The following is a 27,030-nucleotide window of genomic DNA, read 5'->3' as shown; positions in this document are numbered from 1 at the left end:
TAAATAAAATTTAAAATTATGCTGAGTGAAATCAGTCAAGCAGAGAGAGTCAATTATCATATGGTTTCACTCATTTGTGGAGCATAACCAATAGCATGGAGGACAAGGGGCGTTAGAGAGGAGTAGGGAATTTGGGTAAATTGGAAGGGGAGGTGAACCATGAGAGACTATGGACTCTGAAAAACAGTCTGAGGGGTTTGAAGTGGTGGGGGGGTGGGAGGTTGGGGTACCAGGTGGTGGGTATTATAGAGGGCACAGCTTGCATGGAGCACTGGGTGTGGTGAAAAAATAATGAATACTGTTTTTCTGAAAATAAATAAATTGGGAAAAAAAAATTTAAAGAAAAAAAAGAAGAAGAAGAAAGAATTGCTTCCGGAAGTTGTATTACCACCGTTTCCCGGGCTTGGCTGACCCATGTGGAAGGAGCTACATGGCCTTCCTTCTGCAGCAGGAAGAAGCTGGCAAACCACTCAGCCTAGTGTGAATGGGTCAGTCATGCCATTATCCCCCTTGATTCAGAGTAGAATTTTCATACTCTGGCCCTTCCCAAGAGGGAGGAAAGGAAGTGAAGACAGGGAATGGAGACTAATTTCAAGGCATTTAAAGGAGAACAAGAAAGGAGAGAGATTTGGAGGCACGGGCGGAAATATTTTCCTACATGTTGATTCCTTAATGTATTTGTGGAAAATAGAGCTGTGTAGGTGGAGAACCCTTGTCTGTAAATTACGAGGATAAGTCAAAATACAACTCAGGGATCCTTTAAACTAGCTCTTTACTAATGTTATTGTTTTTGTTTTGTTTTGTTTTGGTTTGTTTGTACTTTTAAAAATATTTGTTTATTTTTATGTTTGATTAGCCAACATATAGCACGTCATTAGTTTTTGAAAACCCGGTGCTCATCACCTCACCTGCCCTCCTCAATACCCATCACCCAGTTACCCCATCCCTCCACACCCCGTCCCTAATGTTATTGTGTTGGCAACACAATCTCAGAGTAGAACTCAGGGATCTTTCATGTTATTGCTTTGCTACACAATGTATGGGAGGCAAGGACAATGGGTTAATGAGCTGAAGTTAATGAGTCTGATTTTTCCATTCTTGATGCTGTTTTGTTCTTTGCTGTGGTTAGTACTGAGACGAGAAAGAAATAAGCCCAAGGACCAGAGCCCAGATAAAAAAGATCAGGATTGAGCATGCCACCTCCTGTCCACAAAATCCAGAACTTATTCTCTGAATCTCACCAGTATGAAGTTCTACTGTTTTCTTAAGAGCAGGGCCCTATGGCTTTCTTACTTTGGTTCCCAAATGGCCATCCATTGGCTGCTGACTGTTAGTGACCAAAATTTACCATCTGGGGGTGCTCTCTGAAAAAAATGAGGACAAACATAGAAAATTTCTCACAAAGTTAAATTTTTTTCAGTATGAGACCACACTTCATTCTGAGACTTGGCCCATTTTTTTTCTTTTTTTGGTGTTAAAATACCTTTTCTTCTGTAGACTATTGACACTTGGTTTTTAATGCATTCTCACTTGGCAAAGTTAAATAGTGGAGACTCTATGTGTATCTCCCTCCTTTTAAAAAGACTGCACTGGTTATGAAGTACAAAAGTTGGGAAATACTGATCTAAGCAATTTTATTACTTAGTTACTGTCCCAGGAAGCTATCAGCCAGAACCACATCAAAGATATGTAAGACGGTTACACAGTATAGAAACTAAAAAACAAACAAACAAACAAAAAAACCAAGGAAAATATTTCTAAACTTAAAGGTAGGATGACTTTCTCTATATTGCTAAAATCCAGATTTGGATTTTATCAACAAACACCTTTAATGTCATGAGTATATTCATAGATTAATTACTCTGAGAAGTGCTTCTGAAGTCTGAGGCTCTAAGCTTCCAATTTTTGTCTTTTTCAAAAAGAGAAAGATAATATCTTCCGAAAACCATGGAGCAGGGGAGCCTGGGTGGCTCAGTGGGTTAAGCCTCTGCCTTTGGCTCAGGTCATGATCTCAGGGTCCTGGGATCCAGCCCTGCATCGGGCTCTCTGCTCAGCAAAGAGCCTGCTTCCCTCCCCCGGACCCCCGCCTGCCTTTCTGCCTATTTGTGATCTCTCTTTGTCAAATAAATAAATAAAATTAAAAAAAAGTAAAAATTAGAAAAAAAAAAAAGAAAGAAAACCATAGAGCAGAGGGGAATCTGATTCTTTTCATGGACCTTAGAAAAAGAGTGGCTTAGGTGATTTTAGAAGAGGAACAGACTGTTACTAGGACCTAACATGGCTGACCAATAAATAAATTAGAATGATTAGAATGACTCTACCAATTAGTGGAATGAATAAACACACAGATTTTGGATTTCAGCAAGGGATTTGACAAAGTCACTTTTGATATCACTGGCAACGTAAAGAAATGTCAGATGGCTAATATCAATCTGAAAGACTTCCAAAGGTATGTCTTTCATAGCTATATCGTAATTGTATATTTACTGGTCTGTGTCCCTAATTAGAATTTAGACTTCTCTGGGAGGGCAGGAACCAAGTCATTTTACTCATTGTTGTGTTCTCAGTACCTAGAACAGCACTCTGTAAATACATTGTGAATGAATAGAAATATTATGAAATGTCTTGCTTCAACACTTAATAAGGCTATGGCACGTTCGCTTAGACTTTCCCATGATGTGTCACTAGGAGGAAGGGATAGTGGACCCAATCTTAATAACATAAAATTTAACAGGGTTTTCGTTTTGATACGAATAAAAAATCTTATAAGGACAGGGAGATCTGAGCCTTACCAGAGGGTATGAAAAGACTTAGGAACTTTGCTTCTGGTAATGGCAAAGAAGATAATTAGGATGAACTGTCTGGCTGAGAGCTTATCCAAGAGAGCCAGATAAAATATAAAACATATCTCCTCAAAGACATGAAAATGCTGAAAGGAAACAACTTCCAACTTGAAATTCTATGCTCTTGAAGTGAAATTATCCTTCGAAAATGATAATGAAGACATTTTCAGAAAAAAAAAAAAAAAGCAAAACAAAACAAAAACAGGTTTTATCACTAGCACCCACACTAAAGAAATACTAAAGAAAGGGGCCGCTGGGTGGGCTACTTAGTTAAGCATCTGACCCTTGGTTTTGGCTCAGGTCATGATCTCAGGGTTGTAAGATCAAGCCCTACATCGGGTTCCAAGCTCAGCGATGAGTCTGCTAAAGTTTCTAGCTCCTGCCGCCCCTCCTTGTGCTCTCTCTCCCTCTCAAATAAATAAAGAAATCTTTAAAAAAGAAAAAGAAATACTTAAGAAAAATGATCTCAAGGGCAAGCATGGAGATAATGGGAAGGAATGAGAAGCCACAAAAGAGTCAGTACTTTGTTGCAAAATCTAAATGAATGTTGACTGTATAAAACAAACATCATAATATCCTGGGGGATTTGACATATGTAGATAAAAATTTATGAGGACTATAAGCATACAACTCAGGACGATGGGGAATGGTGTGCGAACGTTCAAAGGTCCTGGTACAACCTACCAAGGGAGCAAAAATACCAAGTCAAGGCGGACTTTGGTAATTCATTTAAGTAACTGTTAAAAGAATCACAAAGAGCACGTGCTTGTCAAGGTAATGAGGGGGGAGGGTGGAAGAATAACAAAGAATAATTAATTAAAAGGAAGTCAAGATAGTAGAAGAAAAGTAATGAAGAATAGAAAAGACTAATAGCAGGGAACCCATAAAATGATAGATCTAAAGTAAACATACCCATATTTAGGGAAATGTAAATAGATGCACGAAGTTGTTTGCTTTCAAGAGAAAGTCAAAGACTGTTACCCTGGAGAAGAAAACAAGTACTCTAGTGTCTGGTGCTTCGAAGAGACGTGTCTGAACTGTAAGAATACAGTGTAATTAAAGCTAGAGGGGTAAAAAGACCTAACTGTGATGCATGGATCCCTGGAACCAAACAGTCTTTCTGAGCACATGTGAACCTTTACAGAAGTCAACTACGCGACGGGCCTCGGAGCAAGGCTCAAGATATTTCAAAGGACTGAAACCACACATAACATGCTTTCAGCGTGAGTCAAGGTAGAAAGTGCAGTAAGATATCACTAAAATTTCCCATGCAAAATTATAATGTGCATTTTAAAAAAGATTTTATGTATTTATTTCAGACAGAGAGAAAGAGCGAGAGCAAGAGAGAGAGAGAGAGAGAACACACAAGCATGAGAAGGGAGAGGGAAGAGGCAGAAGCAGACCCCCCACGGAGTAGGGAGCCCAACTCTGGGCTTGATCCCAGGACCCTGAGATCATGACCTGAGCTGAAGGCAGACACATAACCAACTGAGCCACCCAGGCATCCCTGAAATTATAAAATACATTTCTAAATAACTCATGTAACGAAGAACAAATCCTAGTAGAAATTATAAAACATTTTTCATTGAACAGTAATGAAAACAGTACATACCAAACATGGGGAATGCAGCTCAGACATACTCAAAAATATTGTGCAACCTTAAAATGCATATAGTTTTAAAAAGGGCGGGGCCTAAAAGATCATCCATCTAAAGAAGTTAGAAAAAACTTGATAAAGCGCTTCAGAAAGAGAATACCACATGGTCAACTGACGTATGAAAAGGTATTCAAAATTAGTAGTCATAAGAGAAAAGAACTCAATTAGATCCAACTGCAGACCTAGCTGAATAGTTCAAATTAAGATCATTAATTAAATTAATGATCTAAGGGTCTTGGGATCGAGCCCCGCATCGGGCTCTCTGCTCAGCAGGGAGCCTGCTTTCCCTTCACTCTCTGCCTGCCTCTCTGCCTACTTGTGATCTCTCTCTCTGTGTCAAATAAATAAATAAAATCTTTAAAAAAAAAAAAGAATATTGATAGCAGGGGCGCCTAGGTGGCTCAGTCAGCTAGGCGTCTGACTCTGGATTTCGGCTCAGATCGTGATCTTGGGATCTTGAGGTTGAGTCCCGCCTCCTGCTCTGTGCTTAGCCTGGAGCCTGCTTGAGATTCTCTCTTCCCCTCCCTCTGCCCCTCACCCAGCGTGCATGCACACACACACTCTCTAATAAATAAATAAAATCTTAAAAAAAAGAGAATATTTATAGTAGCGCCAGTCACAATAGCCAGCAAAATGAAAAACTAATTTTTCCATTAATACAATGGAGAAACAAATAGAGGGATATGTATGCAACAAAATACCTTGCAGCCGAGGTTGACAAAATGCTTATGTAAAGAACAAGATAGTAAATATTTTCGGCTTTGCCAGTCTTACGCTCTGTTCTTCAACTAACCAACTTTGTCATTGTGGCAGGAAAGCAGACACAGAAATGAGTAAATAAATGAGCATGGCTGCACACCAATAAAACCTCATTTACCAAAACATGTTAACAGACCAGATTCGTCCCATTGGCTGCAGTTTGCTAACCCTTGCTTTCTACCGTGAAAATGAGTTATGCATACAACCTGGATGGATGAATCTGTACAGTGTCGAATGACCAGCTGACATTAATATTATATAATTCTATTTGCATAAGGTTTAACAAAACAGGCAAAGCAAAATTATTCTGTTAAAAGTCAGGATAGTGGTTATTTTTGAGGAAGAGAGAAAGGACAGTAATTGGGAGGGAGCACGAGAGGGGTTTCTGGGGGTTGCTGGCAATGTTCTTCGTCTTGACCAAAGGAATGTTATAATTTCTTTTATTCATTGGGATAGATACATATATTATTACACACACAATTATATATAAATTATAAAATAAAAATATGTGTGTAATATGTTTATAATATATATTACTGTGTATGTGTATGAATCCTGCTACATATGTATATGTAGAAATAAAACTGTACTATCTTCATAATTTTTTGCAAATCTATTTTGAGCACCTGGGTGGCTCAGTTGGTTCGGCAACTGTTTTCAGCTCAGATCATGATCCTGGAGTCTCAGGACTCCACATTGGGCTCCCTGCTCAGCAGGGAGTCTGCTTCTCCCTCTGACCTCTCTCTCTCGTGCTCTCTCTTTCTCTCTCTCAAATAAATAAATAAAATCTTTTTAAAAAACAGTTACTTAGGAGGTGCCTGGGTGGCTCAGTGGGTTAGAGCCTCTGCCTTCAGCTCAGGTCATGATCTCAGGGTCCTGGGATCGAGCCCCGCATCGGGCTCTCTGCTCAGCGGGGAGCCCACTTCCCCCTCTTTCTCTGCCTGCCTCTCTGCCTGCTTGTGATCTCTCTCCCTGTCAAATAAATAAATAAAATCTTTAAAAAAAAAGTTACTTAGGGTGCCTGGGTGGTTCAGTGGGTTAAATCCTCTGCCTTCGGCTCAGGTCATGATCTCAGGGTCCTGGAATCGAGTCCTGCATTGGGCTCTCTGCTTGGCGGGGAGCCTGCTTCCTCCTCTCTCTCTCCGCCTGCCTCTCTGCCTACTTGTGATCTCTCTCTGTCAAATAAATGCATCTTTAAAAAAACAAAAGGTTATTTAAACATATTTTTATTGCTATATTTATTTTTAGTATAAAAATAAATTTACTATCATATTCATAGAGGTACAAGTCTAGAACAATAAATTATATTTTATAAAATTATTCATATTTATCATATTTCTATATTATTATATGTTTAAATAAACTTTCAATTTTGGAATAGCTTTAGGCTTACAGAAAAATTTGAAGACAGGATGGAGTTCACGGATACTGATACTCACTTTCCTGTTCTCACAGCTTCCATTATTCTGGGGCATTTGTCACAACTACTGAACCAATATGGATACATTCTCATGAACTAAAGTTTATACTTTATTCGGAGCTCCTTGGTATTTACCTGATGTCCCTGTTCTGCTGCAGGGTCCCATCCAAGATCCCTCGTGACATCTACCCAGCCAAGATCCCGTGTGACATTGACCCATCCGAGATCCTGCGTGACATTGACTGCTCAGGGTTCCTTAGCTTCCCCTTGTCTGTGACCATTTCTCAGAAGTTCCTTGTTTTGGATAAACTTGGCAGTGCTGATCAGGCCTTTTGTAGAATGTTCTGCAATGTAGAATGTTCTGCATTTTCATCACATGACTTATCACTGTTGATGCCGACCTTGATCACCTGGTTGAGTTTGTGGTTGTCACGTTTCTCCAGTGTCCGATTACTCTGTTTCCCTGTCTCTACGCTGTGCTCCTCAGAAGGAAACCATCTGTGCGGCCAAGCTCGTGAAGTGTGAGTTCTGTGTCACCTCCTTGAGTGGAGAATAGCTACACAAGGTTTTTTTTGGCATTTTTCCATGTGAGATATTTGTCTCTTTTCCTCCATTTATTTATTTATTCATTCATGCCATCATTAACTTATAGCCATAGGGACCCTTGGATATTTACTGACATTTACATTTTGGACAATTTCTCCCCATGTATTTTACAAAAAAAATTTTAATGACAAGAAAATTCCTACAAAAACTGAAATTTTATTTGATCGCAAACACAGTGTCAACTAAATAAGTCAGTTGTCAAAAAATCAAATGAAAAAAAAAATCAAATGAGGCTCTGGACGTATAAATAAGAATGTTGCATCATGGCCAGGGGAGGTGATAATCTTGCTCTATTCTGTACCATTTGCCAAAAAAAAAAAAAGACCAGGCTGCCAAGGATCCTGAAAACCTTTTACAGTACATAAAATATGAAACCTACTTGAAATGAATGATAATTGTCGAGTTCAGACATCTTCACCCCACACATGTTGATGAAAGAACAAAGACCTGATCCAGCCCCAATTTCCGGTTGTCTTTTGGCTTTTTTCCTCTCCCACTGTATGAAATAGAAAATGAGATATAGAATATTTACACAATCACAAATCAACATTCGAGACATTACTTATCACCCAAAAGTATAAAAATCACAACAAATCTTGTGTTATCAGCAAGACTGCCCTGAGCTCTGTGAGATGATCTGTTATTACCTGTCCTAGCCAGTCCACACCTTGAAGTTTGGGTTACCATGACGTCAACACGTGGTCTATCCCTGCTTGGTGAGTCACATGATCACCAAGCTACCCTCTTCAGTTACTGCAACAGCATGATTTTTTAAGTGTTTGAACTCTGTATTGTTTTGTTTTTAAGATTTTACCTATTTACTTGAGAGAGAGAGAAAACAGAAGGAGAAACAGACTCCCCGGTGAGCAGAGAGCCGGATGTCAGGTTCCATGCCAGGACCCTGAGAGCAGATATTTGATTTGCGGAGCCATCCACGTGCCCCAAGGGATTGAACTCTCAGTCATGTGGCTGCTTCAGGCACTTGGCTCCTGAAAATCCACATTATGACGTCTACAAGGGGCAAGTAAGACAATTGAGGACTGTCAGCCTGGAGAAAGAAGAAAGCAATCTTCAAATATCTGAAAGAAAAAAGGACTAGATGTGGTCTAGAGGAGAACTTCCTAATGGTATCCTCAACTGGAAAGTCAGCCTCCAGGGGCTTTGCTGTGCCTGTGACAAGATAACCACTTGGTGGAGATGTTACAGAGAGAATCTAATGGGAAGGTACTTTACATTCTCTTCTAAACTCAAGGGTTCTCAGAGTGTTCATTCCAGGATTCTCAGAAATGTTGTTTGTTTTGGCACAGGTTGGGAAATCCTCTCTTATGGGTAAAGATATCTTGCCTTCAGAGGTACCCTCTGGAAGGTCCATCTGCCAGCAGAAGGAAGCAGCACATTGACCCATTGTCATCATTAGTGATAATAACTTGGTCTAATTGGCTCCTTTCCCCAGGAAAGTGAAGAAGCAGCTTGCAAAAAATGGGACACTTCCATGTATGGATGGCCTCAAGGATAGCCCTAAAACAAAATGGAGGACAAAAAGGAGGTACAAATTAGCTCAGCCAGATAGAGGAGGTCCTCGTTCAGAGACAGAGCAGCCCTCAGATAGACTAGGACCCCAACGTCCTCCTTCAGGAGTCGGAAGGGTTGGGCATGTCTCGCTGGAGAACTCTGCAACTCCATTTGTACTCCCAGGTGGTATAAAGCCTTCCTTTCCCCACCACCCACCCCACTGGTCCCCTGCTCCAGTGACAGCTTCTCCCCAAGGTCAGGAACTGGGTTCATGTTATTCACTGCTGAATTCCCTCATGGCTGGTGCAGAATCTGCCATCTAGAAGGCACTCTGGAAAGATTTGCTCTTTCCTTTACTCATTCAAAACTGTTAATTATGTACATGCAATGTGACAGGCACCAGGCTAGACATTTGGTGCACAGTGAATAAAAAACAAAACACAGATATGGTTCTCGCCCTCTTGAAGATCATGGTCAAGTAGGAGAGACAGAACAGAACAGTCTTTTTTTTTTTTTTTAAGATTTTATTTACTTATTTGAGAGCAAGTGCGGGCAAGAGAGCACAAGCAGGGGAAGTGGCAGGCAGAGGGAGAAGCAGGCTCCCTGCCGAGCAAGGAGCCTGACGTGGGACTTGATCCCAGGACCCTGGGATCATGACTTGAGCCACCCAGGCATCCTGAGACAGAATAGCCTTAAAGAGAAACCGTGTTCAGAGTTATGAATGGAGCTTCTTCCCCTCCCCACCCCGCCAGAGAAAAGGGCTAAGAGGCAGCATGTGTTCCCAACAGTCCTCCCGTCAGGACCGGGCCCATGGGCAGGTGAGTGGCTCAGTCGGTTGAGTGTCTCTGTTGGCTCAGGTCATGATCTCAGGGGTGTGAGATCGAGCCTCACATTGGGGTCGGTTCTCAGCGCAGAGTCTGCTTGGGATTCTCTCCTTCTGCCTCTGCTCCTCCGCATTGGGGTCCTCTCTCACTCTCTCAAATAAATAAATAAACCTAAAAAAAAAAGTAAAAAATAAAAAACCAAAAGACTAAAAAACCTAAGGGGGCTGGGTTCCCTTTCTTCAGGAGAGGAAATGGAGCCTCAGGAAGGGCCAGTAAGTGGCAAAGTCAGGATTCGAACTCGGTTGCACAGGGCTTTACAGCTCACCACCTTAATATTATGCACCCCCTTTCCCGGCAGAGGGCACGGAGCATCCTTACCTAGATGTCTGTGTCATGGCAGCTTTTGCCCTCTCCTCGGGAGCCCCAGGACCAAGCAGCTGGGAAGCCCAGTGGGCTGCCACCAGGGGCAGATTTGCTTCATTTTCCGTGGCTGTGCCCACATGAGGAAACCCTCAAGGGTGTTTGGCTCCAGCCCCAGTGTGGGAGCCACTGAGGAAACGCCAAGGCCCCCAGCGAAGAGCCAGAATTAGTTCTGCACCCTCCCCCAGAAAGCTCTCCTATACCGGAGCTCCTGGGCGGTGAGGCCACGAGGCCCAGGAGAGGTCCCTGCTCCCGGGATGGGTGTGCACACGGCCCACAGGAGGGAATGGGGTGTGTGGAAGGAGGGAGATCTCCAGGAATTCCAAATCCTCACCCCGATGCTTCCTGGCCTGGAGCCAGCAACATCTCCCCACCTCAGGTGTCCCTGTGGCTGGGAAGGCAGATGGGAGGTGCCATTGCCGTGCACAAGACCCCTGGAAGACCTTTGTCATCACCCCACACAGTTCCGCGGACAGTGAGGTCCACGAGTCGTGGCCTCCCACCTGGTCTCCTGTGGGCATTGGGCTCCCTGCTCAGTGGGGGCTCTGCCTGGGGATTCTCTCTTGCTCTCCTTCTGCCCCTCCCCCTGCTCCCTTTATAAATAAATCAATCAATCAGTCGGTCTTTCCAGTATTGCAGGCAGCAAGAGCTAAGTGCTCTCCCTGGGTATTTTTTATTCTTTTACAGCTGAGTGGGGGTCTAGGGAGGTAGACCCTCCTGACGGCCTAGTTTGGTAAGTGGCAGGGCTCAGGCTGGATGTGAATCCGGGTAATCTGACCTCCAACCAAGATCTTCTCTCTCCAGACAGGCCAACCCCCAGCCTTTATCAGAATCCCGGTGCCTCCCAGTCAGGTGCCTAGCACCTGTAAGATATCCCCTAAACCCAGCGGCGGGCGAGGTGGGGGGGCTCTGGGGCTGTTGGTGCGGTCCCTGGTGGTCAGTACCTTCCTAAGGAACGGACCCTCTCCCAGCCGAGGCTTTCCTCTCTGTAAGCAAGCACAGGGCTCCACCCTGAAGTGGTTCATGAGGTTCCAACAAGGCAACAGGGAAGCTAGTTCCTAACATTCTGACTGTGTTTTATTTTTTTGCCTAAAGCAGGCAGTAGGGTGACCCAGAGCCACAGAAACAAGGCTGCTTGACTCCACTGCTGTGGGATCTTGAGCAAGTCTCTGTTTTGTTTTGTTTTTTAAAAAGATGTTATTTATTTATTTGAGAGAGAGAGAGAGAGAGCACAAACAGGGAAGGGCAGGAGGGAGAAAGAGACTTCCTGACGAGCAGGGAGCCCTATGTGAGACTCAGTCCCAAGACCCTAGGATCGTGATTGGAGCCAAAAGCAGACACCCAACTGACTGAGCCCCCCAGGCGCCCCTTGAGCAAGTCTCTAGACCTCTCTGTGCCTCAGTGTCCTCCCTTGTAAAATCATTACAAACACAGAACCACCCTCACAAAGATACGTTTTCAAAGCGACTGGGGATGTTGACTGCTAAGTCCCCACGGCCGGAGGAAAGCATGGCAGAGAAGACGGTTTGAAAAAAGAGAATGAATGAATAAGTAGCAGAACGTGGCTCCTGGCACAAATAAGTACCAGTGGATATTGACCATTATAATTGTATTATAGTTGCTCTTATCTCTGCCTGGCATCCCTCCTTGCTGGCAAGACCAGCACGCTTGTCCTCTGCCAAGAATCTCTTCCCCTGTATTGTACCTTCCCTCTCCATCCAGCACTTCAACCCGACGCATGTGGGAGATGGCATGCAGACACGAACAAGAAGTCTTCCCCTTCCAGATCTTCCAGACCTCACCAGTTGCCTGTGATTACGTGGGGGGCACACACACACACACACACACACACCCCGATCCCCGTGCCCCACCCCTGCCAGACCCCACTCCCGGTCCGAAAAAGAAGTTGACAGTAACACCCGGGCCCCTAAAGCAGAAGACGTTTCCTGTGAGCTAAAGGTTTTTTAATGACTGTTTGGATTGAATTCTGTCAATTATTACCCAACTAGTTATCTCGCAGGGGTCATGAAAAAATAACCTGTGTGCTTTGCCGTGGGTGAGTCTGTGTGTTTGTCATGAGGGCAGGTGGCGTTGGGGGAGCTACTGAATAGGAAGTCATCTGGTATTTATATGAAACTGCTCTCCGGTTTCAATGACCCACCAAAAAAACGTGCCAGCACGAGTGTGCTTAATCCCTGCTCATCCGAAGTGTGCCAGAGCCGCTTTCTCCCCCTCCCTTCTCGCCTCCTCTGTTCATATAACCCAGGCTGCCTCCAGCCAGCCTTTGCCCACTTGCCTCTCTGGTCCTGAGCCCGCGAGGGTGCAGCACGTCTCGGAGAATGAGCACCTTCTTGGAGACCGTGTGGCTCTGCCTGACTGTCACTGTCGTGCTGGGAGGCATAGCTCTTTGCAATGCCAGGAAGAGCCCAGGGCAGGCTGGAGGAAAGGTGGTCTGGCTGGCAGGCCTCTGGGGAGGGGCTTACCTGCTGCTCAGCCTGTCCCTGTCCTGGAGCCTGATCCTCTGCCTCCTGTCCTGTTCCCTCCTGTACACCTACCTGTCTGGTCAGGAGCTGCTACCTGTGGATCAAAAGGCGGTGCTGATCACAGGTAAGCGGACGGCTCTGCTGCTCTTGCTCAGGGCGGACTCCGGCGCTGGCTTTGCTGCGGCCGGACTCTTTCAAATTAGGATTCACGATAAAATGCGTGGCATGGAGTAAATGAAAGCGCATTCCCAAGTGTCTTTTGCCGCAGGGTTTTGGTTCTTTTTTTTCATGAGGTGAACTGGAAGGGGCCGGGGGAAGATGGAGGGACAAGGTCAAGGGCACCTAACAAAGCCGAGATTTTGTTCGTTTCTGAGGATAAAGAAACAGCAGCAAACCTCCGGTGTTTCGTGTGTTTTCTTGCACCCAGGAAAGCTGCATGGGTTTACTTTAGGCTTAAATGGAATTTTGCTCTGAGATTACTGTTTGGCTGTGCTGTGGGGCTGGGCTCTTATTCCTTAGATGTGCAAGAAAGCTTGCAAAGTCAGCCTCTCCTTAGACTCTGTTGTGTTTTTGAAATATCGAAGGGACTCTTACCCAGGTTGGAAATTTTGCAGTTTGCTGCTGTCAAGAAACTGTGCCTTTTGTCTTCAAATCTGTCATCAGACTGCTAATGTTTCTTAATTGAATCAGATTGGCTGTGTGTCTGGAAAGCAGTTGCCTGTCAGCTCAGTGGCCAGTTTTTTTCTTCTTTGTGTTTCTTTTTCCACTGCAAGTGTGAGGCCAAATTAAATTCCTCTGTGTTGTAAAACTGGTTTGTTTGGTTGTGAAGTTCGAGCTTGGACCGGGCTGTAATTAGGATTACCCACCTTTATCCTAACGCAGAATGGCATGTCAAGGTGGGGCATAAGCTGCCAAAGCATGTGCCCCAAGGTCATCGCCCCACACGCTGCCCCTGCTGGGATGAAGGCAAACTTGGCGTGTGGATGGCAGAAAACCGGGCTCTTCTCGATTCACTGAGAAATGGACTGTCGAGTGACCTGTCCATTTTGCCTTTGACGTTAACCCAATAATAAAATTCTCTCTTAAGATAAGACACAGGCGAGGGGCGCCTGGGTGGCTCAGTGGGTTAAAGCCTCTGCCTTCGGCTCAGGTCATGATCTCAGGATCCTGGGATAGAGCCCGCATCAGGCTCTCTGATCGGCGGGGAGCCTGCTTCCTCCTCTCTCTCTCTGCCTGCCTCTCTGCCTACTTGTGATCTCTGTCTGTCAAATAAATGAATAAAATCTTAAAAAAAAAAGATAAAACACAGGTGAGAGATTTGGAATGTTATGGGAAACAAGCTTCTTCAATGGGTGTGTGTGTTGGGGGGAGGGGGCGGGGAACAACCCAAACAGTTCACACTAATCCAAAAGAAAAGAGAGAAAGCCCAAATTAATAAAATTACGAATGAAAAGGGAGAGATCACAACTAACACCAAGGAAGTAGAAACAATCATCAAAATTATCAACAGTTGTATGCCAATAAGCTAAGCAACCTAGATGAAATGGATGTATTTCTGGAGAACTATAAACTCCCAAAATTGAACCAGGAAGAAATTGACAACCTGAATAGACCCATATCTAGTAATGAGATTGAAGCAGTGATCAAAAACTTCCCAAAAAACAAGAGCCCTGGACCTGATGAATTCCCTGGGGAATTCTACCAAACTTTCAAAGAAGAAATAACACCTATTCTCCTGAAGCTGTTTCAAAAAATTGAAGCAGAAGGAAAACTTCCAGACTCTTTCTATGAAGCCAGCATTACCCTGATCCCCAAACCAGGCAAAGACCCTACCAAAAAGGAGAATTTCAGACCAATATCACTGATGAATATGGATGCTAAGATTCTCAACAAGATCCTAGCAAACAGGATCCAACAGCACATTAAAAAGATTAACCAACCGGGGCACCTGGGTGGCTCCGGGTGGGTTAAGTGGGTTAAGCCTCTGCCTTCGGCTCGGGTCATGGTCTCAGGGTCCTGGGATCGAGCCCCACATCAGGCTCTCTGCTCAGCGGGGAGCCTGTTTCCCTTCATCTCTCTCTCTCTGCCTGCTTCTCTGTGATCTCTATCTGTCAAATAAATAAATAAAATCTTAAAAAAAAAAAAAGATTATCCACCATGATCAGGTGGGATTCATCCCTGGGCTACATGGATGGCTCAACATTCGCAAATCAATCAATGTGATAGAACAAATTAATATGAAACGAGAGAAGAACCACATGGTCCTCTCAATTGATGCAGAAAAAGCATTTGACAAAATCCAGCATCCATTCCTGATTAAAATGCTTCAAAGTATAGGGATAGAGGGAACATTCCTGAACTTCATAAAATCTATCTATGAAAGACCCACAGCAAATATCATCCTCAATGGGGAAAAGCTTGCAGCCTTCCCGTTGAGATCAGGAACACGACAAGGATGCCCACTTTCACCACTCTTGTTCAACATCGTATTAGAAGTCCTCGCAACAGCAATCAGACAACAAAGAGAAATAAAAGGTATCCAAATTGGCAATGAAGAAGCCAAACTCTCTCTCTTCGCAAACAGTTCAAAGGTAGAAAATAGAGTCTATCAGTGGGATGTTAACCTGAAGGATACTTAGTATCGTCTGGAATCCTGCAGCTAGAAGATGGGGTGGGCTTTCCACTTATCACTAGCATTCTTACGGGGGCGCTGAATGAAAATCTGTAACAGCAGTGGAAAATCCTCTGTTGTATGTGTAGTATCGGGTACCCATGGTCTTCAGAAGAATTGCAGATTTTTTTTTAAGATTTTATTTATTTATTTGACAGAGAGAAATCACAAGTAGATGGAGAGGCAGGCAGAGAGAGAGGGAAGCAGGCTCCCCGCCGAGCAGAGAGCCCGATGGGGGACTCGATCCCAGGACCCTGAGATCATGACCTGAGCCGAAGGCAGCGGCTCAACCCACTGAGCCACCCAGGTGCCCCAGAATTTCATATTTTTTATTTATTGTACTTTCCTACTTGCCAGAAAGAATATGGAACAATAAAGTATGTTTTAAAAAAAAATCTGTGCTTGACACTAACACGACATGATCTCTTGGAGGTCCAACTAGTCCTGGAAAATCAATTTTAGGGAGCAGTACTTCTCAGGCTAATAAGTAAAAATAGCAAACTTTGGAGTAAACTCTGACAGACTTCGAGGTGACTGAGAAAACGGGAATTAGTGCTTGTTTATTTTTCTTGTCAATGTACTTTATCCTCTGTTTTTGAAGATGGAGGCATGCAGAAACGCACAAAATACACACCCAAATCAGTGAGCTGACATCAGCCGTTGAAATGTCCTGACTTGTGTTTTGTTGCGTGTAAAATGACTGATTCAATTAGTAACTCAAACCCAGTGACTAATCCCTCCATGAAATGTTTAGCAATTAGCCAGCTTAGAATTAAGAAAGGAGCTACATCCATTGACAGGTGACTGCAATGTCCCCTTTATGATTCTTAGTCATTTTCATGAGGAATGTAACCTTCTAGAGATTCTAGAGGTTTCCAGACCTTTGAACTAAATGGAGAAATTTAAAATGAATTCACCTAGTTAGACCAGAACTCATTACAAATAAGGCAGCGTGACTCGGAATAGTAATCTTTGTTTCAGGTCAGCTTATGTTCTAAATGGGTACACATTTCAGTGTGGTTAAAGACCTGTGACGCTATATATCAAAAGCCATAGGTTTTATTCCTTTATCAGAGAAGTCAAGATTTGGAAACTTGTCTGAAAGAAATAATCTGAAATATGGGAAAAGGGTAGATGCAAAACAACATGGTACGTTCACAACGTTGTTCGGCACCATCATTTACAATCATGAACTATCATAAGCGACAAAAATGGTGATAAGTTACCGTCTGTACTCTGGGTATAACAACAGACAGGCCTTAAAGATGACAACCACAGGACTATGTCATAAAATGGAAAACTGGGCTGATGGAAGACCCAGGGGATCCATGTGTTTGAATAAGACTGTTCCCGTGCTAGAGGGATAGGAAAACACGGAAGGACATCGTGAATGGCTGGGTTTGAGCACTAGTGTTTGTTTTCCCCGTAGAATTCCTCCAGTGCAGTTCTAGTCCTTATATAATGAAAACATTTTAAGAAGAGATCATTTTAAAAGGATGGAGTCCATTTCAGTGCCTACTTAATTACAGACCCAAGTGTAAGATAATTACAAAGACAAGTTGGAAAAGAGTAACTTTTTTCTTTGGGTCACTTATGTCATTTTGCTAAGATATTCAAAGGTCTTTTGTTTTGGAGACCTGTCATTATGGTGAGAAAAAATAGGCAAGCATAGAGCTTCTGAAACATCATGTATGTCTTCAAGGCTACAGTGGCCATTCAGTTTTTTAAATGGCAGTGAAATTCATGCAGAGCAGACCTATGTGCTTGCGACAGCATCTCAGGCACAACATAATGGGGAAAAAATGTTGAAGTCTGACAGGCCTGGGTTTGAATCCTGCATTTAGTTTGATTTAGGCTGTGTTCTCCAGAAGCAGGGCTTGAGATGAGGATGTGTGTGTAAAGGATTTAATAGGAAGGTTTCCAAGCAGCACTGGTCTGGGGATAGAAGATAGAATGGACAGGGATGGGGTGGAAGCCAAGCCAAGGTTCATCCCCCAGGGGACCTGGCTGAGGGTCATGTTGGCTTAATCGCCTGGGTGGATCTGGAGGCAGTTAGAGTCACACATGAACACATGAGAGCTGTCCCCACTGGGGGCCAGGAAGCTGTAGTCCCAATGCCCTCACACCTGTCAGTCATTAGTTAAGGGCTGTCGGGGGTGGCGAGGTGGGGAGGCTTTAACTCCTGGCACTTGTGGCTTTCCATGTTCACTGGCAAAGTGAGCTCTGGTGTCCTGGGCAGTCCTGGGACAAAGTCGCATCTGCTGGCTGCTGAGAGTGGAGAACTCCATGGATTAGAGCACACAGAATGGCCAAAGGATCTGGAGCAGGGCAACATTACCTGTTATATAACTCTTAGCAGCTATGTGACTGTTGGTACCCAGCTTTGGCCTCTTGAATTTCTGTTTGCTCCTCCATAGACTAGAAATGACAGTATGCACACTCTCTGTCTTATAGAATGACTTTTGGTAGATGAGACAGAGGGAGAAGGAAAGAGGGAAGGAGGAAAAGAGAGGGAGGGAGGAGGAGGTGACTTTTGTGCATCAGGTAGGGAGGGGAAAGGTTGAAGGGCAGGGTTGGGTAGAACAAAGAAAAAAGAAGTCTGAAAAAGAAATGGAGAGAAGAAACATCCATTTATTCATGCAACAACTATTTATTGAGTGCTGGGGATGTGTGGTGTACCATCTAGAAGCAGTGGGGGAAGAAAATGAAAGCCCATGAAAATTCTACATTGTCAAGTCAGGGTTCTCAGTTTCCCTTGATCTTCAACCACTGGGCTTCTTCCTCCTCTGAGGTGGTGCATTTTCCTTCTCAGCCTACCCTTTGAAATAGGTGGAAAACACAAAGGTAACCGATTTCCTGCCCTTGGGCTTTTCATCCTGGCCCCTCCGTTTTTTCCAGCCGCCTCCATTCAGCATCTTGTTGGGTGCAGGGCCCACATGTAAGGGCTTTACAGTCTGCTAGGAGAGATGTAAGCACGGCTGTGCGGTGGGGCACAGAGGGGCCTCCAGAAGGATTCCCAAGTGCCTGGAGCCCAGGGGTGGGCGAGGCTCCTTTGTTGGAGGCTGGGGAAAGCTTGACCCAAAGGGGGCCTCATTAGGTATTAAAAAGCAGCTTTCTACAGGGAAAATAGAAAGGTCTTCCAGGCTCATTGGTTGAAGCAGTTATGACACAGTACAATTAGTACTCATTAAAACTTGTTGAGTTGGGTCATTTTTAACTGGAATTTTCAAAACAGTGTACAATGAGGGATGGATGAAGGGCTGGAAGAAGGATCTGTGTTATACGGAAGTCCTTATCTTAGGCTCCAAACAAAAGTCCTAGGTGGATGGTTATCCCTTCTGGGACTTATTAAATAGTCCAGTTGTGGTTCTTTTTTTTTTTTTTTTTCCAGTTGTGGTTCTAAAACTCAATACTGTTGGCATCCTCTTGGGTTCCTTTCGACCCAACATTAGGTTACTAAGATGGCGAAATAGTGACAGTGGGGCACGGGACTAAGAAATAACATTTCCGTGCTCAGAGTTTTACATTTTATATCTGATTCTCACAACCCAAATCACTTACCTCTCGTGAGCAAGGGCACTATGTGTCCAAAGTTCCTGAGCTACTAAGATCAGAACCACCTGCCACCCACCCAAAGCCATGATCTGAACCACCGTCATTACCCGTGTTACTAACTGGGCATGGGGTCTAGGATATAAAATGTGTTCGTTCGATCAGCAAGTAAATGTTAAAGATCTATTCTGCGTACAAGACTCTGCTTGATGTCGAACCTGGCAATTGATTGGATGCAAGAGATCCAGATGACAAGTTAAAATGAAGGGACCATGGAGGGATGGGGCTGTTTGAAAAGGGTGATGATTTCAGAAATGCCACAATGGTGAATCTGACTTCAGGTTTGATTTTGAGGGCGGGGAGGGGCAGGTGGAAAGTCACTGGCAGTTGGAAATACAAAACGAGGCCTTGGTTAGGTTTAGAGAAGGAGCCTGGAGAAACATGGGCCACTTAGTAATGGTTGATGCCATGAGGGAAGAGCTTTTTGAAGTCTATAGTAAGAAATCAGTACAGTCCGTCATGAGCCTGTAATCCAGTGAGTTTATGGAACTTTTTTTATATGATCACATATCCTGCTTTATCATTCACTTTAAGCTTTTTTTTTTTTAAGATTTTTAAATTGATTTATTGGACAGAGGGAGAGAGAGAGATCACAAGTAGGCAGAGCAACTGGCAGAGAGAGAGAGGAAAGCAGGCTCCCTGCCGAGCAGAGGACCCTGAGATCATGACCTGAGCCAAAGGCAGAGGCTTAGCCTGCTGAGCCACCTAGGTGCCCCAGTCTTTCACTTTAAGCCTTACCTTAGCCCTCTACAAAGAAGCATAAAAAGGTATTGCTAACCAAGGTAATGTTGTAAAGATTGGAATGTGATTTTATTGGGCACTCTGGATGGATTGTTTCGACCAGGGGAATGAAAGTTCCCCCACCCCCACCCCCATGTATTGTAAGCTGTTTGAAGGCACAGGTCAGGTCTCTTTCATGACCCTTTCCTTCTTCTCAGTCTCTGCGTCCAGGAGAACTAATGCAATGTTAAGGAGTGAATGAGTTGTAAGTGAGCAAACCAAGCTGGTATAGTATCCATCCCTCTCTGTGGTCATTGGCTGGATACAATGGCACTGCCCCAATCTGCCCACGAGCTTTGATCCTTAACTCTGCTCATTCTTTCTGGTAGGATCACCTGTGTAGAAAGGACAGCATGACGTGGCAGAGCTCTGAAGGCCCCATTGTTCTACAGTAACTTAACTATTGGCTTGTTCTGGACAGCTTTGTGATGACTTTGTTCTAAGCATGCTCCTGCTTACCCAGGATATGGTGCACACAGAACTTCTTCTGGCCCCAACCAGGCTACAGAAACTGCTTTCCTCAGTGCCACGGGTGTCCTACTCACTGGAACTTGACTTCCACACCAGTGCTGCTGACCGTATTTGCTTTCCTTCTTGACATGGCCTCCTTTGCCTTCCAGGATGCTGCATTTCCACGTGCTTCCCCCACTCCTCTATCCCTTGACTCTTCTAAGTTCTTCTTCCTGCCTCTCCCATAAGATGGCCCCTATGGCTCTCTCTGTCCATCTTAACCTGCTACATTCTCTACCATGGAGCTCCCACCTGCTCCTGTGCTCTCAACAGTCTCTTTGTGAGGCCTGGTGACTCAGTGGTTTGTGCACTTAACACTTTTGACCTCCTGGGTCATGTTTGCAGGATGTTAAACTAAAACTTTAAATACAACATGTTCTAAAGCAAACTTATCATGTGCTCCCTGAATCCTTTTCCTTTTCTTAGCTTTTCCGGTTCTCATCTTTCCCCAATTCTGTCTATTCTGCCTCTTTTCCATCCCTGTTTTCCCATCTTCATGTCACCATTTCCTATAGGTTCTCTTTGTCCCTTACTGATGATTTCTTCATGAGCTCATCTTCCTTGGTCTAGCCCCCTATGTGCCAGCAATCCCTACACCCCCCAATTCTCTGTATTTCCCTTTAGAAACTACTTACACGTTACATTCTCTTGCAGTTTTCATGTATGACTCTTCCCACCACCTGTATTCAGGTGATGATCAATCTCTGTGTCCTGCCCAGACTTGTCTCCTGCACTCTGTAACACATGCCCCACTCTTTCCTGTCTCTCCTGAAATGTACAAGAGTCCACCTGTCCCTGACTGCACTCATTAACTGTGCCTGAAATCCTGCCATTAGCTCAATACTCCCTACTCTGTTGAATTCACATCACCGTCCACCTATCTGCCAGAGTCAGAGAATTCACAGCCACCTTCGAATCTTTCCATCAATCCACCCAAATTAGAAACCGGAGAGTTCTTCTTGACTCTTTCCTCTCTTTCTACCTCATCCAACTAGGCTATATTCATAACTCGGTCATCTTTCTCTGCCTTTTGAATCCCCCCCTTCTTTTTCCTTCCATTGAGACTCCCTGTGTTCAAAGCTTCTCAAGTGGACTCTTGTAATAGTGTCTGCGTCATTACCACTGTCCCTCATTCTCCATCCTCATCCTGTAGCCAGAATAATACTTCTTTAAAATGTGAAGCTAGGGGCGCCTGGGTGGCTCAGTGGATTAAGCCTCTGCCTTCGGCTCAGGTCATGATCCCAGGGTCCTGGGATGGAGCCCCACATCGGGCTCTCTGCTCAGCAGGGAGCCTGCTTCCCTTCCTCTCTCTCTCTGCCTGCCTCTCTGCCTGCTTGTGATCTCTGTCTGTCAAATAAATAAATAAATAATCTTTAAAAAATAAAATGTGAAACTAGTCAGTCCACACATCCCCATTAAAATCCTTCTATTTCCCTATAAGGTCTGGATGTTTTGTGTGCAAAGGTCCTTGACAGTAGAGGTCATATCCTACACTACCTCTCTACTCTCCAAATTTCCAGGATAGTTCTGGATATCTCTTAACCTTCCAAAAGGTTGTAAGCTATCCAAACCACTGTACTTAAAAAAAAAATTACTACCTTTAAGACACAGGTCAAGTTGCCAGGGAGGTAAAACCTGAATTTTTTCAGGTGCAAACAAGTTCTTATCTAAAAAAGTGACAAGATTATCTTTGTCTATATCCTCAAGGCCATAACTGCCTTGTCAATTTATGTCAGCAACCCAACCTTAATTACCCTACAGGTTGTGGAATTCCTTATTGATGCTCCTAAAGATGAATCCTCTCTAGGTGCTGTTTGTTCCTTTGCCCCATTTCCCACCTTCTTGACTTTGGTGTTCGATGCTAGACTGAGTCCAGAATTAGATTAGATCATAAGGTGTCAATAGGTATGTGTTAGGACATTGGTGTGGGAAAAGGTTCTGAGGCAAGGCCATTGGCATCGGGTTATTGGGTAGAAGGTTCAGGTAGTTCTGTTGTACTGAACCAAATAGACATAAGCAGATGATCTGGAATGAGGGAAGTCAGTAAACCAGGTCCCAAAGAGGACAAGTTGGGGGCCGAGTCAGCAGAGAGCTGTGATGGAGTGCAGTGGGGGAACCTGCCCAGCTTAGATGATCCAGTGACCCCTGGGACTTCTATCCCACCTGTCATCACAAAGTGCTGTCTCCTCTTAAGCACAGGATTCACTACAGGTAAAACTGTGGCACTGCCTGACTCCTCCCCATCATGACTTCCTTCCTCTGCGCCCAGAAATACTAACTCCCATGAATTTCATGCCATAAACAGACACTGGAAAGAAATGTGTCCACTGAGACAATTCTAAAATTCAAGAACAGGAGCCATTAGGAACTTTGTGTTGAATGCCCTTTGTGTGCAGAGGAGTCAAGGTCCTGAGCCAGGGGCATTTTAATTCAAGGCAGTGTGCAACATGGTCTGAGACTCAATGGAACCCAAATTCCACTTTTATAAGTCAAAGACTCTGACAGGTCAATGAAACAATGGAAAGGGACCGGGTTTCATTGAATCCTATTTTATAAAGACTTGTGTTTACTGAAGTCCTGAGGCCTACAGAGGGCCAAATCCAGGCATCATGATGAAGGTGATTAGAGGGGCAGCTAGGTGGCTCAGTCGGTTAAGCATCTGACCCTTGATTTTAGCTCAGGTCATGATCTCAGGGACATGAGAGCGAGCCCCACGTTGGACTTCAAATTGGCTGTGGAGCCTCCTTAATATTCTCTCTCTCCATCTTCTTCTGCCCCTCCCCTGTCTGTCCCTCTCCTTTAAAAAAAAAAAAGAGAGAGAGAGAGAGAAAAGAAAAGAATGCAATTAGAAACAAAACCAAAATTACATTCTTTTCTCAAAACAGAGCCATAACATATTTGCACCTAATTGAAGGTCTGGTCACTGTCATTTGGGGTGGGAAGGAAGGTACACTGGTTAAGACCATACACTTAAGGCAGTGACCAATCTGGCTACCAACTCCTGCCCGGCCACTCACTGGCTTTCTGACATAGGGCAAGTGGGTTAACCTCTCTGAACTTCCATTCCTTTTCTGTAAAATGGAGCTATTCACAAGATTGATTTCCCCAGGATTACTGCCAGCATGGAACAAAATAACACACATTAAGGACCATCTGTACGTGGTGATTCTGATCCGGAGCCAAACAGGGATGCCTGAGGGAGCAGATCAGATAGAGGACAACATTGCTGAAAGAGCCCCTAACTCTGGAAAGAGAAGAAAGAGTAAGCATGATTGCAATAGGCCCTGGGATATGAGACAGATGAAATCACTCCCTTGGAATCCTCCCTTCCAACACCCACACCTTTTCTCACTTAGAGTTGAGAGAAACTTTAGAGTAAGCCCCAGGAAGCATGTGTTCGCACACAGATAGTAAACCAATAAGTCATCTTAAGGGAATGTCATTTAGGGCAAAAGTGTAGGGGTTGGGATTTCACTGCATCCTATTGCCTAGGCAGGGTTTGGGCACAAGCCAGGCGTCTCCCCTGGCCCACTCCTATTACAGGTCAGTTATGATATTGGGTTGGGAGGTGGTGAGGGGGATAACATCCCATTCTGCCATTGTGGGGTTTACACGACCAATCATCTCTTACTCTTTTCAGGATTATCCCCTTCATCCAGTGGGGTTGTTTGAATATCCCTGGTGATGGAAAGCTCACTACTTCCTCAGGAAAATCATTCCACTCTTACACAATACTAATAGGTCCCAAATGAGCCAAATATGCCTCCTTGGAACATTCATCAATGCACTGAGTTCTACACTTGGAAGTCACATAATCTAACTAAAGCACTCTTTGCATGAGAGCCCTTGAAAGAGGCAAAGACGCAATCATATCATGGACAAATATGCTTTGAACTAAATCTTCTCATTCCTTTCACCATTCCCCCCATGGATGGGTTTCCAGAACTTCCATTATTCTATTCAGTCTTCTTTGGACCATTTCCAGTTGCTTGTCCTTCCTTTGAGATGTTGACTCAGACTTAACACCAAGTGCATCTTGATATGAGCAAGGCAAACAAGACTGGAGCTCATGGGGTGAAAAGAAATCAGAATAAATGCAAGGTTCATTGGATGTTTTTGCTTTGTTTGGTGGAGTCAATCCATAACACCCTTTTCCCCCCAGCAAGTTCTAAACTGATTGAGATAGGGAAGCAAGGCAGGGCGAGACAGAGTCCTCAGCTTTATTCCCCAAAGGAACATTGCAGAAAGTGTCTTGGATATGTGGCGCTCATGGTACATCCTCTCAAGACAGGGTTGAAAAGTCTCAAGCCTCACCCATGGGGAAGATCTTGGGTTGAACGGCTGTGCCATCCCAGCCCAAGAGCACAGGCGTTTGCCAGCTGGGAGATCCCGAAGAAGAGCAGAAAGCTGAAACTCTGGCCTCTTGGGTCCTCTGATTCACTTCTCAGTCCTGAGGGCTCCAACATGGTGAGTTTGGGAATTGCTCTGAATTGTCCTTTGGCTCTTCTTCTAGAGAGACAAGAGAGCTTTGCGTCGACTGAAACATTCTTGTCCTGTTCCTTCAAACTCAGCAGACCCCTTGCCCCACCTCTTCAGAAGAGGAGAGAGAAGGAGAAGGAATACACTAACAGGAATACACTAACAGGTATTACACTAACAGAAGGAATACACTAACAGGTATTCCTCCATATTGAAGGAAACATAGGAAGCAGGAAAGAAGTGGTCCCTCTTCTATTAGGCTCTGAAAAACAGCTCTCTGGATGGAGGATGCCGTCTTAAAACTGCAGCTTGTATGACAGAGGTCCAGGGAGATGTGACTGACTGCAAACTTAAATGGGGTCAGCAGTGAGCTGTTGGCCCACATCCTCCTCTCTCCAAGCCCTCCACGCCCCCCAAGAGAAACACATACACAGGGGCACCTGGGTGGCTCAGTTGATTAGACGTTTGACTCTTGGTTTCACCTCAGGTAGTGATTGCCTGGGTTGTGGGATGGAGCCCTGTGTCAGGCACAGTGCTCCACAGGGGGTCTGCTTCATATTCTTTCCCTCTGCCCCTCCCCCACTCGTTCTCTCTCCCTTTTTCTCACATACACAAAGCTTCACTCTTAACATGCACAGCATCTAAATGAAAGTATTAGATCACTCACTGGCTCTGGGTCCTTGAACACCTTGCTTCACTCTCTGGGGTTAACTGTCCTCATATGTAAAGCAGGAATCATGACTGGTACCTGTTCTATGGATTAAATAAGATTATGATATATGTATGCTGCATGGCACATAGTAGATGCTTCATTAAATATGATTTTCCCCTTTTCCCCATCTTGTCCTGTCTAATAATCTTGGCAAAGGAGACACAAACAAAAAAGGAGTTTGGTAGTTTTGCCTTTTGTATTAATCATGAATGCCAGCTCCCTGGCCTCACTTGGTGGTGTCCTGCCCCTTTTGTCCATTTGTATTATGACCTATCATTGACTACCTCGTCCTCTTTCTGTGGTTAACTGGCTTCTGCAGGCCAGTCTAATCTGGGCATTTTTTTGTAAAAATATTTTCTTTATTTATTTGAGAGAGCGAGCACAAGCAGGGGGAGCGACAGAGGCAGAGGGCAAAGCATTCTCTCTGCTGAGCAGTGAACCCAACTCAGGGCTCAGTCTCGGGACCCCGAGATCATGACCTGAGCTGAAGGCAGACGCTGAACTGACTGAGCCACCCAGGAACCCTTAATCTGAGTTTTTTGTCTACAGATACTTTTCTTACATGTGAGTGTAGGGCTTCTCCTGTATTGGGACTCTTTGTTCTGTGCTATGTGTACCTGAGGCTCTTGCCTTCTAAACTCTGGCCTCATCTCAGTGTTCCCTGTGTAACCACTCTGGTCTCTTGAATTCTCCCCCTTGATTCCTCTCAGTCTTGACCCTTTACTCTGAGTTGTCTTTTCAGTTTTTCTATTGGAGAGAGAGTCTTTTGAGGGCACTGAGTTATAAGGATCTTGCTTTGGGTAAAATGTTTAGCAGTCCCCTTTCCTTCTGAGTCTACATCTGTGTCCAGGTCATGGTGGGGGTGGTGGTGGCGTTGCTAAGGGATGAGGTTGTGTAACTGATCTGACGTGTTGTGGGAGACACAGCTGTTTGTTTTCACAGTTCACGTTTTATTTATTTATTTATTTATTTTTCACATATTGTGTTAGAATTTAATTTAAAAGCAAACGTTTTATATATCCTTTGAAAAAAATGACAATTCAAAGGTCATGGAATGAAATAATGAGTCTTTAATATTATAAAGCTATTTAAAACTGTAATGAGAGTAGTGGTGTGGTTTGACCCTTATAGAAATGTTACAGAATTCAAATCACCACGTGGATCCTCAATGATTCAAGTGCCTTGTCTTACACAATAAGGGTTTGGTCAGTTTCAAGACAAAATTGCTCCAGATATGCTGACTTCAAGTCATCTAATAACACGGTCCATCGGCTTACACAGTGGTGAGCTGGCTGCTGTGGTAACTCCATGGTGCTTATTCAGCTCTTCGGCTGTTTTTATGGAACTATTCCAGCCCCTCTCTGGACCACATCTGTTCCTGACAATCCGAAATTTGTTGTTATTTGAATCTGTTCCTTCAAAGCCATAGCCAACCACCAGAACACCAGGATCCGGGTCTTTCTTTGCTGCTGCAGTTTGGACCATAATAAATGCCTTATTTATAGAACTGGAATGACTGAGGGCCTGTAGCAATAGCAACAGAGATGGGCCCTACAGTTGCTCTTCTCACAGGGGCTGACCCAGTTCATGTCTTACTAACCACTTGTTGATTGTCTACTGCATGCATTTGAGATACAAGAGAAAGTAAAGATAAATGAAGTCTCTGCCCTCAAGAAACTTCATTCTACTGGAATAAGACATACAACAAACACATCGGTAAATAGGGGAGATACTGTCAGCAC

General features: G+C 44.2%; 1 protein-coding gene and 1 long non-coding RNA gene across 2 annotated transcripts in view; one reads left to right on the top strand and one right to left on the bottom strand.

Annotated features, from left to right (window-relative positions):
- Positions 1-1,141: 1,141 nt before the first annotated feature.
- LOC122911195 lies at positions 1,142-12,580 on the bottom strand. The gene is made up of 3 exons (XR_006385442.1): positions 12,525-12,580; positions 6,815-7,781; positions 1,142-1,364 (listed from the first exon to the last, which is right to left on the bottom strand). It is a non-coding gene; the product is annotated as an uncharacterized LOC122911195 (long non-coding RNA).
- Positions 12,120-27,030, top strand: part of HSD17B2 (hydroxysteroid 17-beta dehydrogenase 2) — a 76,099-nt gene continuing 61,188 nt past the window's right edge. Inside the window, exon 1 of the mRNA XM_044255656.1 lies at positions 12,120-12,648. Within this exon, the coding sequence (XP_044111591.1) occupies positions 12,381-12,648 (268 nt within the window). The 5' untranslated portion in view covers positions 12,120-12,380. The remainder of the gene's footprint in view (positions 12,649-27,030) is intronic.

Source organism: Neovison vison, chromosome 7 (genome assembly GCF_020171115.1).
Source record: "Neovison vison isolate M4711 chromosome 7, ASM_NN_V1, whole genome shotgun sequence".
NCBI classification, from domain to species: domain Eukaryota; kingdom Metazoa; phylum Chordata; class Mammalia; order Carnivora; family Mustelidae; genus Neogale; species Neogale vison.
The sequence above is the reverse complement of the archived record's forward strand: the minus strand, read 5'-3'. Positions and strand labels throughout refer to the sequence as shown.